At 42.1% G+C, this 13,336-nt stretch overlaps 2 protein-coding genes and 1 pseudogene across 2 annotated transcripts in view; all 3 read left to right on the top strand.

The window, feature by feature from the left end:
• Positions 1–13,336, top strand: part of LOC115353980 (tripartite motif-containing protein 35-like) — a 993,629-nt pseudogene that overhangs the window by 603,875 nt on the left and 376,418 nt on the right.
• npas3 (neuronal PAS domain protein 3) overlaps positions 1–13,336 on the top strand; it is a 357,351-nt gene that overhangs the window by 133,446 nt on the left and 210,569 nt on the right. The window contains exon 3 of the mRNA XM_030044091.1: positions 1,585–1,829. Within this exon, the coding sequence (XP_029899951.1) occupies positions 1,585–1,829 (245 nt within the window). The remainder of the gene's footprint in view (positions 1–1,584; positions 1,830–13,336) is intronic.
• LOC115354408 (nuclear factor 7, ovary-like) lies at positions 11,260–12,666 on the top strand. Its single transcript, XM_030044799.1, has one exon. The coding sequence runs from the start codon at positions 11,266–11,268 to the stop codon at positions 12,664–12,666; it is 1,401 nt and encodes a 466-aa protein (XP_029900659.1). The 5' UTR covers positions 11,260–11,265.

The following is a 13,336-nucleotide window of genomic DNA, read 5'->3' as shown; positions in this document are numbered from 1 at the left end:
TTTTCTTTTTTTTTTTTTGTGGATTAATTAATTAATCGTTTCGTTCCCAAAACAAAGCCAGAGTCTGATGGGAAGTGATCAGAGTGTCGTCTTCCAGTGTCGCCCTCAGTCTGACCAGCAGCCAGAAAAAAAAAAAAAAAACATTAATTTTATGAAGACATGAACAGAGGGAAAGAAAACACCAGTATCTTAATGAAACCAGAATCAATAGATGTTTGGTATTTTTATTTCATTAGAATCGACTCAAATCATTAATCAATCACAAAGTATAATTCACTCGTTTTCTGTCGATCAGCCAGTGAGTTAATGAAATAATCCAGAGTTTTCCAGTAATCCACAGTAAAGCTGCTGCTGGTGGGCCGCCGAACGAGCAGCAAACCAACATGTAGAACTGGTTTTAATAAAGAACAGGTTTTAATGAAAATTTTAAAACGTAAGAAGAAATCAATACAAATTAACTTGGTGCTATTGTTTGTCATAACGCAGTTTGTTACGTCACACTGAAACACATCTATTATTATTATTATTATTATTAATATTATTTAAACAGACTCTATCTGTGCCAGTGAAGCTCACACACAGTTCAGATTCATTTATGTCATTTATTATTCATTTTATATTAGAGTTCTGTTGTTTTGATAGGTCTGGTTTGGTTGTTATTGTGTTTTGGGTTATGATCGTGTCGTCAGATTGCTGTGTTTGTATTTTAATTTCAGGTTTCTATTTGTGGCAAACCAGAAGGTGTTGGTATTGAAGTATTTACAGGCTGCTGCCGCTGTCTGCGCTTGTTTGTGGAGTGATGCTCCTTTGGACATTATCACTTAAAATACACCCTTTACACAGTAACCTACACTTTTTACACAGCAAAGTACACTCTTTACACAATAAAGTACACTTTTTACACAGTAACATGCACTTTTTACACAGCAAAGTACACTCTTTACACACTAAAATACACCCTTTACACAGTAATATGCACTTTTTACACAGCAAAGTACACTTTTTACACAGTAACATGCACTTTTTACACAGTAATATAGAATCTTTACACACTAAAGTACACTCTTTACGCAGTAATATAGACTCTTTACACACTGAAGTACACTCTTTACACAGTAATATAGACTCTTTACACACTAAAGTACACTCTTTACACACTAAAGTACACTTTTTACACAGTAACATGAGACAGAGAGACAAAGAGAGGGCCACTCTCACTCAGTGTTTTAATATGTCGTAAGATAATTAATAAATAAGATAATTCAGTTTTTATCACCGTGAGTGAGAGTGGCACTTCTCTTCCCTCGACGGCGTCTAAATGTTCATGAACTCTCTGATGGATTTAGTTGTTTATTCCACATTTTTGTCAGTTGTATTTAAAGGAACCTCACTTCAGTTTTTTATGGTGCGTCTTTAAAATGAACGTGCTCTGAGAACGCGCCTGTTGCCTGTGAGCAGATGTGGGCTGCAGATGTTTTGTGAGATTTCCAAGTGCGCCCTGACTTTGGGAAGGTCGGGAACCCTCTGGACTGATGGATCCCTTAAGTTCTGTTGTTCTTACTGGCGTCCTGTTTCCCCCCGCAGGCTGCAGGCTCTGAGGAAGGAGAAGTCGCGGGACGCGGCCCGGTCGCGGCGGGGGAAGGAGAACTTTGAGTTCTACGAGCTGGCCAAGATGCTGCCGCTGCCGGGCGCCATCACCAGCCAGCTGGACAAAGCCTCCATCATCCGGCTCACCATCAGCTACCTGAAGATGAGGGACTTCGCCAACCAGGGAGACCCGCCGTGGAACCTGCGCATCGAGGGGCCGCCGCCCAACACCTCCGTCAAAGGTAGGACGGGGTGGGCGGGGCTTGCAGAACGCCGTTAAAAACTGCATCTGTCCTCTTGAGCTGTGTTCTGTTTTCAGTGGTTTAAGTTCTAAAACATTTGACCATGTTGAGCCATGATGAAATGGTTCTACCAGGAACCTTCTGTGTGATACCAAAAGTACTCCATGGTGCCAAGCAAATATGGTTCTACTCATGTTTTTGTTGCTCTAAACTTCCCATTTTAGAAAATTTCTTTGAAGCACCATGTTGAAATGGTTCAGTGTCAGATACTTGCTGCAAAAGCTTCTGTTTGGAATCATGCTCAAATGGTTCTACAAAGAACCAGATTGTTGCTGAAATAACAAAAAGGTTCTCCTGCCGCAGCTCAGATGGTTCTAAGTCAGGTGTTTTGGTGCTATAAAGAAAGCCTGTGGAAAAGCTGTGTGAATTTGTTCTTTTAAGTTTAAAGTTCTGCATAGGACCTTTTGGTGCTCAAAAGAACACCCGTGGACAGGTTGTGTCTGCGGGTCTCACTTGGGTCCATGTAGGAGCTTCATGGGGCTGTAAAGAACCTCTTTTGGAAGGGTGTATAAAGTTTTCTTTGAAGTTAACTACCTGCGCTTTAGGTTGTAGCCTATTTACTGCGAGATTCTATGTGGAACCGTGATCAAAAGTCGATTAGGGATTTTTTGTGTGATATGTGCTCACTCATCCATATGAAAGCATTATGAAGCTGTAAAGAACCCTTCTGAAAAAAAGTTCTCTACAGCGACATGTTCCAGTGGTTCTTTGCATGACCTTTTGGGTGCATAAAGAACCCCTGAACAAAGACTTTATCAATCTGTACTCACTTGGATCTTTATGGTACTATAAAGAACCCTTTAAAATGGTATAAGGGACCAGAAAACAGCACTGTCCGGTGTTATGTGAACCTTTCTTTGATGATTTATCAGATGGTTCTCTTTGAGAACCATACTGGAGTTGTCCTGTGTGGAACCTTTTTAACACTACAAGGGGTCCATGTGGAACTATCCTAAAATGTTTCTATGTAGACTGGACATTTTTGATGGCATAAAGGAGTAACAATAGTCATAACTGGCTCTATCGAGGAGCTTTGTGAAGTAAAGAACTCTTTCAGAAAGGTTCTCCAAAGCCATGCCGCAAAAGTCTGCACATGACCTTTGTTACTGTGATGGAGAACCTTTTTTGAAAGGTTCACAACACCGTCCTGCCCAGATGGTTCTGTATCCATGACGGTGTTGTGAAGATTTGGAGGCCTTCTCTGAGTGCTTTTTCTCTGGCTTGTAGTACGTTCTTTTTATGTTTTGCAAATCCGAGTCAGAAGATTTTGGTATGAAAACCCCGACCAAAGAACCCTCGAGTAACCTTTATTTTTCTGTGTGGCGGTGGGACTTCAGAGGGTTTCATTTTATCTAATATCACAGCAGTGTGCAGTATTAATGAGGAACTTCACATCAGAGAGACTACAAATGAGAATTTACTTTTTAAGCACGACAAGAAACAGGAGACGCTGAACTCGACTGAAGAGACACAACAAATGAATCTGCAGGACGGAGCTTTTTCTTTTTCATACGAGGCGGAAATAAAAGTTGGATTGAACTGATTGAGGCCGAGATCCCGGAGCGCGCGAAATGACTTTGCAGGTTCATTACAAGAAAAAAGAAAAAGAAAAAGAAAAAGAAACCCTGTACAACTATATGGTGTTTAATCAGTGATTGTGATCGAGGTTTATCCATAAGATAATAAACTGAAAAAGATGCAGCTAATTTAGTGTCAGAAAGTTGCATTTAGACTTCACAACCATGTTTCTAAATGCATTCGTCTGCGTGAATCTGATCCATAGACACAGATTCTTCTTGACAGTTTGTTTTTTGTCATCTTTTATAACCTATTGCAGCCCAAAACTCTGTCATGTTGTTCAGACTGCAAGTGCAAATCTGTTTTTTTGTCACATCCGGATTGATTTTAGAAAGCCGTGCCCAGGTAGGTCGGTGATGTCTTGACATTGGTTAAGCCCCGGTGGAGGGATATCCGGACACAACGTGAGGACAAGAGTGACAATTAAACGATTTATTATCACTAACTTATTATTATTATTATTATTATTATTATTATTATTATTATTATTATTAGTATTAGTATTATTAGTATTATTAACTTATTATTACTGTCAGGTTGATTAACCTACAACATGGGGAGCAGCTGACTTCAGGGTTAATCCAGGCCAAAATAACAACCAAAACCAGTCTGTACTCTAATTCCAGATAATCCCTGAACAAGAAAAAGAAAGAAACAAAAGACAGACATCTGCTAGACCAACAGGAGAAAACAGGTGAAAGAAAATGTCAGTTCCCATGTACGGCTTCATGCTGTTTACTGATGAGAGACTGATCTGTTAGCAGAACATACACAGAATGTATTAGTGTTGAGGCTCATTTATGCTCCTTTAGATACAAAAATAAAATACGTCCATTTCAAGCACTGTAATTGTGGAGGACGGCAGTTTGTGAGGTCATTAAACACATCACCACAGGAGGATTTTTTTCTCTAATATTATCAGTTTTAAAATTTTTTTCTTCATGTCTCACCCATAAACCGGTCTCTGTTGAACTATCGGCTGCCTCCATGATTTCTGCTGGTGCTGCTGCTTTGTTTCGTCCGTATTGGTAATTTTCTTCCTGAAAATGAATCCAGAGCCTCCAGCTTGACTCCGTTCTGATTATTCTAATTTCTTCGGAATTTAAAAGTAAAAATGATTCATATGATTCTGGTTGTATTGATGGTTATCTTCCTATCACTGATGAAATCGCTCATGCCGCAACATTTTTTTTTTCTCTATTACGCTGCCCAAACTGGGGTGGCAAGGCTGATTTTTAGGGTGGCAGCTGCCAGCCCGGGCCACCCCGGTAGATCCGCCCCTGCGTAACACCGTCTTAAAGAAGAAACACATCCGATTCGCCTGTGGTCTGGACAAAAACCGAACCAGCCAGCAGCCCCAGCGCTCAAATCAGACGATCATTAAACTAGTCCAGTGATTTTAGGCCAAAATTGGGGCCAACCTAGGACAAATTGCAAGAGAAACAAACTCAACTGATTCTGTATCCTCAGTTTGTCCTGAGTGAGGGAAAAAAGTCCCAAGGAATCCCATTGGTGGAAAGTTTTGAAAATCACCTCTATATGACCATATAATACCAAAAAACACTGTTTTTAACACACATTTTACTTTCAGGTATCACTATAAAAATTCACAAGTTGATTACCCACACAAAGACAAGAAAAAAAGTCAATTACAAGTTCTTTGAATTATTCTGTTTACACATGCATATCACACATTATCTGATTTGATATGCGCTAATAAGGAACATAAGGAATAAATGCCAGAACAGATATTTAAACAGTGAATTAAAAGGTTATTATAGATATAGTAACCTTTTGAACCCCTTTCCCCTGTGTGTTAAAAGGCTGTTTTTTGTTATTATATGGTCATATAGAGGTGATTTTCAAAACACCAGTGGGATTCCTTGGGACTTTTTCCCCTCACTCAGGACAAACTGAGGATACAGAATCAGTTGAGTTTGCTTCTCTTGCAGTTTGTCCTAGGTTTTTTTTTTTTTTTTTTTTTTTCAGAAAATGACTGGACTAAACTGCCACAAATCATCTTTGTAAAAAAAAAAAAAAAAAAAAAAAAAAGTTTGAGAGTCAAAGCAACATCCTGTGAAGAGCAAAAAACGTGTGCCTGGCCCTTTAAATCACTATCAAGCAACATGCAAACGCTGCGGCAGCACACACACACACACACACACACACGCGCAGCTAGCTTGTTCGCTAAGTGATTTTCTGTGAAGGGAACATTAAGCTTTGATGAATTTCTGCCTGGAGTAGCAGAGTACACACAGCACTTGTGAATCTAAGTGGAGTTTACCTTTGAAATGGGCCCTTTGTGCGCCGCACTCGGCAGACAGACGGAGAAAAGAGAGAGAAAGGAAAAAAAAAAGACGTTCGGGCTCGTAGGAATGACCAGGAGATGAAAGCAAATTGCCGGAAATTTCTGTTGCCCTGGATGAGTGTGTGTGTGTGTGTGTGTGTATGTGTGTGTGTGAGAGAGAGAGAGAGAGAGAGAGAGAGAGAGAGAGAACGGGATGCTTGTGTAGAAGTGTAATGTCTACATACACAAGCCTGTAGTACAGTAATGTGTAGGCCTATCTGTGTGTGTGTGTGTGTGTGTGTGTGTGTGTGTGTGTGTGTGTGAGAATGTACATGCATATGGATTTGCAAAAGCACAATAATGTATGTGTGTGTTTGTGTGTAAATGTTCATTGCTCTGCGTGTGTGCGTGTGTAAGTGTATCTGTAAGTGTGTGTGTGTGTGTGTGTGTGTGTGTGTGTGTGTGTGTGTGCTGCACAGAAACCAGATGGCATCATTGTCGTCAGCCCTTTGAAGAGCCAACATGCATTTTAATGAGCAGAAATGTATACACTGAATTAGTTTGTGTGTGTGTGTGTGTGTGTGTGTGTGTGTGTGTGTGTGTGTGTATGTGTGTGTGTCAGAGAGTGTGATTGTTAGTGTACCTGCATGTAACTTGTGACTTGGTGTGATTGTTTCTGACGGCATGCAGAGGCATGTTACGGCAAACACACACACACACACACACACACACACACACGGACACACAGACACAGACACACACACACACACACACACACACACACACACACACACACACACATCCTGTCTTTATTGTCCTCTGATGTGCAAGACACACAACTGAACGCGCACACAGCAAGGTGACGTGTGTTTCACTGCAATACACCACGTCCTCCATCACACACACACACACACACACACACACACACACACACAAGTGCACACAACATAACATTCACACACCATGTACTTACACGTACACACACATATGGAAACACACACATACACACGCACATTCAAATCCATCAGACTGTCCCCTCCTACCTTCTCTCTCTCTCCCTCACACACACAGTCACACACACACACACACACACACACACACAGTTTGTCCTCTCTCTCCTATTGACTGACTCTAATGAATGAATATCCTCCTTTACTACATTTTGTGTGTGTGTGTGTGTGTGTGAGTGTGTGTGTGTGTGTTTGTGCCTGTCTGTACGTGACTTTTCTTTTGTAACTGTGTTTTGTGTGTGTGTGTGTGTGTGTGTGTGCTGCAGTTCATTCTGTACAGCAGAAACGTATTGATTTTGCTCTTTGTGTAGCTGCTCTGCCTCGTTACAGGTAATGAAGATGGCTTTGTGTGTGTGTGTGTGTGTGTGTGTGTGTGGTGTTCTCACAGATGACTGAATTGCCTTTCTGTTTGACTTTTAGCAAATATATTCACTATTTCAGTATTTTCCTCCTCTGTGTATTCATCCTATCTCTCTCTCTCTCCCATATCCTCCCTACCTCTCTCGCCCTCTCTCTCTCTCTCTCTCTCTCTCTTTCTGCCTGGTTCCTGATCTGTTCATCACACATTCACTTTCAGCGGCTGATCAGCTTCATTCAAGGAAATAAAGTCTTGATGTCAATGCCACAAATTAATTGGAAACAAAACAAAAACTGAAAATGTACAAAAAAAAAAAAAAAAAATTTAAAATGTAAAAAATGTAAAACAAACAAACAAACAAAAAAAACATGCAGAAAATGTAAAAAAAAAAAAAAAAGAAAAAAAAGGTTGCAGGATGCCAGCTGACAGCGGCTCAAAGTTCGACACGCTGCTGTCGACGTTGCTCTAAAAAAAAAAAAAAAAAAAAAAAAAAAAAATAGTCACTGACGGGGTAAAAAATGTATTTTAGTTTATGAAGCAGCTGCTGCAGAGAAGCCGTGGTGTATTTATCAGAATCAGCTCCACTTCACCTACTTCCACTTTCACCAAACTGCCGGCTGAATTAAACCAACAGGCTTTTCTCACGTTTGTGTGTTTAAACAGAAGAAATGTGTTGTTGTGTGAGAATCACTGATCTGATGTTTAAATATATCCTATGAATCATTCTAAATATAATTTTTTTGTAGTATTTTTTCATTTTTTAAAAAAATTTTTTCCAAATTTTCTGGTTTGCTTTTCCCACAGCAATTTCACTCGATTCCCTTCAAAAATACGGGGCAATGCTGATGTGTAAATTAGCAAGAAATGACCGGAAAACATTAAAAATGACAATAATACTAATGTTTTAATGATTAAAATGAACTATTTAAAGGCCAGATCAGTGATGCTGGATCAGATTTCTTGTGTATAAATGATTCCGTTTACATGCACACTACACTCCTGATCAAAATTTTAAGACCAGTTGAAAAATTGCAAGAATTTACATTTTGCACCGTTGGATCTTAAGAACGTTCTATGTAGAGCTTCAAAATGCAAAAAGAAGAAATGGGAGTGAGACCAAAAAAAAATTTGAGTAAGCAATTTATTGCAAACAACCATTAAACTGAAATAGGCTGTTCATCAGCTGATCAAAAGTTTAAGACCACAGCCTTTAAAAGCCCAAATCTTCGCAAAAATGTGGATTCAGTGTCATTTTCTGTCAGGTATCCACACTGTCATGACCTCCTGATGGCAAAGGCAAAAAAGCTTTCTGTCTTTGAACACGTTCGGATTGTTGAGCTGCATAAGCAAGGCCCAACAACAAGGCCCTCACAGCGTGCCATTGCTGCTGAGGCTGGACGCAGTAAGACAGTCATTTTTAACTTCCTAAAAGATCCTGAGGGTTATGGAACAAAAAAGTCAAGTGGTAGACCCAAAAAAATTTCACCGGCCCTGAGCCGCAGGATCCATCTGTCAAGACACGGGACGATCCTCGGCCCAAATTAAGCTTGCCACTGGTGCCAACTGCAGTCCCATAACCATCAGATGGCATCTGCGAGAGAAGGGTTTTAAGAACAAAAAACGTCTTCAAAGGCCTCGTCTCCTTCAACGGCACAAAATTGCCCGTTTGGAGTTTGCGCGAGAACACCAAACATGGGACACTGAAAGGTGGAAGAAAGTTTTATTCTCTGATGAGACAAAATGTAACTTTGACGGTCCTGATGGCTTCCAACGTTACTGGCATGACAAGGAGATCCCACCTGAGATGTTTTCTACATGGCACAGTGGAGGGGGTGCCATCATGAGCTGGGGGGCTTTTTCCTTCAATGGAACAATGGAGCTTCAGGTTGTGCAGAGGCGTCAAACGGCAGCTGGCTATGTGGAGATGTTGCAGGGGGCATCCCTCATGACTGAAGGCCATCGTCTGTGTGATGATGACTGGGTTTTTCAACAGGACAACGCTGCAGTTCACAATGCCCGCCTGACAAAGGACTTCTTCCAGAGAAAGAACATCACTCTTGTGAACCATCCTGCGTGTTCCCCTGATCTAAATCCAATTGAGAACATTTGGGGTTGGATGGCAAGGGAAGTTTACAAAAATGGAGACCAGTTCCAGACAGTGGATGCCCTCCGTGAAGCCATCTTCACCACTTGGAGCAACATTCCCACTAGCCTCCTGGAAACACTAGCATCAAGCATGCCGAAACGAATTTTTGGAGGTGATTAACAAGAATGGCGCAGCTACTCATTACTAAGTCCTTTTTTGAACATTTTATTTATATTTTAGGGTTTTTTTTTTTTTTTTGAGATATGGGGCTCTAGTTTCGCAGACCAGGCGAGGCGGGGGCGTAGCGCAGATGCGCTTCGCCAACTGGGTGTGGCCAGGCGGATTTCCCAAGTTTGGCACGCTGTTCTTGGTGGCGCAAGTACTCCGCCGTCCCTCCTACCGGCGCAAGGGAGGAGAGAAGGCGTGGAGTGGATTTGACACAGCCGATTCACTTTAAACCAATCAAATAAGCCCCTGTCCTTGCCTTTAAAATGCGCTGTGTGAAGGCGTAATGAAAGTTTACACAGCTGACAAGGAGGTCTATTGCCGCAGGCGGAGCGGAGCTCAGGAGACAGGCGCGGAGCGGAGACCGGCGAGCAGTGCGGACACGTCACCAAAACCTCACAGGCAGGCTTCCGGAATGTCAGACACATGAACAATGCAATAAATACCGAAAAAAACACTATTCAATGCTACGATCACAATCAGCACATACATATATCTCCATATCAACTGTCCCGTCACAGCTGATGTCAGATCAAAGGAGATTGGCACCGTTTGTGCTGATTGTGAGGTTTTGGTGATGTGCGCCAGGCAGCCAAACTTCCACTGCGCCAGCTCCGCTCCGCCTTGAAAGTAGACGTGGTTTCAGATGGCGAGCTTTTGGCGCACCTCGGTGAAGCCTTTTGGCACGAAACTGTCACTGCGCCAAGCCGAATCTGTCGGCACCCCCCCCCCGCTGCGCCACCACCTCCCATCTCGGCGAACCTCCGCCTGCGAAACTTGGAAACTGTCCGCCTCTGCCGTTTCGCCGGTCAAAACTAGCTCTGCGCGGGATTCGCCTCACTGCGCCACCCCGCGCTGCGCCGGGAAACTAGAGCTCATGGTCTTAAACGTTTGATCAGCTGATGAACAGCCTGCTTACTCAATTTTTTTTTTGTCTCACTCCCATTTCTTCTTTTTGCATTTTGAAGCTCTACTTTGAACCTTCTTAAGATCCAACAGTGCAAAATGTAAATTCTTGCAATTTTTCAACTGGTCTTAAAATTTTGATCAGGAGTATATTCCGATTAGGTTCAATTTTCTGGTTAAGGTAATTTTCTGAATAAGGTTTTTATATGCGCTGCAGCAACTGGAATATTCCGTTTACATATTACTTGGCATGTTCCCATGTTTTGGTATATTCCACGCTCTTATGTAATGCGACACTCAACCTGCGGGGGGTAGCAGTGCGCATATAGGCGTCTGGTCTGCCGGAAATACAGAAGATGAAGATCAATAGATCAATGAAATCGATATCCTGCACGATATTGAAGTCTTTTATCAGCTGAAGGCAGACTGCTTTGATATTTCTATTTGGATTCAAACTCTTCAGAACCAAATCACACACAAGTTCACACGTTCAGAAACAGCAATGTGGAGCGAGGCTTTGCTCTGATCTGTTGCAGTAAACTGCTGACACAAGCTCCGCCCCTCAGCTGACTCACCTGAGACAAACCAGGAAACAGGCTCTCATTCTTCCACTGCTCAGTGACGAGACACACACACACACACACATATACACACGGAGAGACGGATGATAAGATTCACATTTGGACTTAACCCACGACTTCCACTGAGGGAGGAACTACAAGAGAAATACTGGGAATACTGGAACTCCAGCCTGCTGCTGACTCCTCACTGAATCAAAGTTTTAGAAAAGCCACGACTCAAAGAGACTCTACAGTGAAAGTAACTTTCAGGGACTTTCCAGAACAGGGAGTGTTACCACGACCGACTGACTCACTTCCTGTTTGACCGGTCTGCTTGGTGAGTTTTTCTCTTCACTCAGAGACAAAATGGCTTCCAGATCAGAGAAGGATCTCTGCTGTCCTGTCTGCCATGACATCTTTAAAGATCCTGTGGTCCTGTCATGTAGCCACAGCTTCTGTAAAGCCTGTCTGCAGAGCTGGTGGACAGAGAATCCAACAAAAGACTGTCCAGTTTGTCAGAGAAGATCTTCAAAGCATGAACCACCTTGTAACTTGGTGCTGAAGAACCTGTGTGAGGCCTTCTTACTGCAGAGAGATCAGAGAGCTTCAGCAGGGTCAGAGCTCCTCTGCAGTCTGCACTCTGAGAAACTCAGGCTCTTCTGTCTGGACCATCAGCAGCCAGTGTGTGTCGTCTGTCGAGATTCAAAGAAACACACCGACCACAAGTTCAGACCCATCGATGAAGCTGCTCAGGATCACAAGGAAGAACTTCAGAAATCACTGAAGCCCATACAGGAGAAACTGGAGATCTTTAATAAAGTCAAAGGAAACTGTGATCAAACAGCAGAGCACATTAAGGTCCAGGCCCGACGCACAGAGAGGCAGATTAAGGACGAGTTTAAGAAGCTTCATCAGTTTCTCCAAGAGGAAGAGGAGGCCAGGATCGCCGCTCTGAGGGAGGAAGAGGAGCAGAAGAGTCGGACAATGAAGGAGAAGACGGAGGCTCTGAGCAGAGAGATAGCAGCCCTTTCAGACACAATCAGAGCCATAGAGAAGGAGCTGAGAGCTGAAGACATCTCATTCCTGCACAACTACAAGGCTACAGTGGAAAGAGTCCAGCGCCCCCTGCTGGAGGATCCACAGCTGCTCTCAGGAGCTCTGATAGACGAGGCCAAACACCTGGGCAACCTGAGCTTCACTGTCTGGGACAAGATGAAGGAGGTGGTCTCCTACACTCCTGTGGTTCTGGACCCCAACACTGCACATCCAGTCCTCATCCTGTCTGAAGATCTGACCAGTTTGAGACGAGGAGAGAAACAGAAACTTCCTGACAATCCAGAGAGATTTGACTACCACAACACTGTCCTGGGATCTGAGGGCTTCAACTCAGGGACTCACAGCTGGGATGTTGAGGTTGGAGACAGTGCAGTCTGGAGTCTGGGTGTGATAGAAGAGTCTGTCCAGAGGAAGGGAAGCATACAGTCTGGATTATGGAGAATATGGTTCTATGGAGGTAAATACTTAGCACGCTACCCACCAGGTCCAGACACTGATCTCCCAGTTCAGAAGAAACTCCAGAGGATCAGAGTTCTTCTGGACTGGAACAGAGGACAGCTGACATTCTCTGATCCTGATACTAACACACACATACACACCTTCACACACACTTTCACTGACAGGCTGTTTCCATACATTAGCACCATAGAATCACTCCCACTGAAGATTTTATCAGTGAAGGTCTCTGTAACAGTGGAACAGCACCATTAGAAATAAATGACGTCAACAACAACAACAACAGCAACAAAATTATAACATCAAAAAATATAGAAAGAAAGAAAGAAAGAAAGAAAAATAAATCAAAGTCAAAGCAGTAAAAATTAGATTATAGGCAAAAACACATCAGAAAGAAAAAAAATCCATAAACAATACATCACAGCCAAAAGGCGGCGAAATACATCAATAATAATTTATACTAACAACATTCACATGAATAAAATAATTTTGCTTTAGCTCAAAGCTTTTTTTGTACATTTAAAAATTTTAACAGAAAAATATGAGGTTGATTCATCATCACCGATCTGACATTTGAATATATCATTTTAATTATGAGAAATATAGTTTTCTTTTTCTCCCTAATTCTTTACTCAAGTTTAACTTTTGCTATATTTTTCCCAGCAGTATAATTTGATTTTCTTTCTAATCAATGGGGAAAAGGTGATGCGGAAACATGTTTTTTAAAATCACAAGAAAGCTGTATTCATAATGATAGAAGTTTTATATTTAAAAGGTCAGTTCAGTGATGCTGGATCAGATTTCTTGTGTATAAATGCTTTACTGTGACTCCTCATTTTGCTGAGGGCCCCCTGGAAGACCCTGGAGGTCCCCTGGGGGTCCCTGGTCCCCACATTGAAAACCACTGAGTTTGACTCCAGGTAAA

This window comes from Myripristis murdjan, chromosome 22 (assembly GCF_902150065.1).
Source record: "Myripristis murdjan chromosome 22, fMyrMur1.1, whole genome shotgun sequence".
Taxonomy (NCBI): Eukaryota; Metazoa; Chordata; class Actinopteri; order Holocentriformes; family Holocentridae; genus Myripristis; species Myripristis murdjan.
Note: the sequence above shows the minus strand (reverse complement) of the source record. Positions and strands in the feature narration are given on the sequence as shown.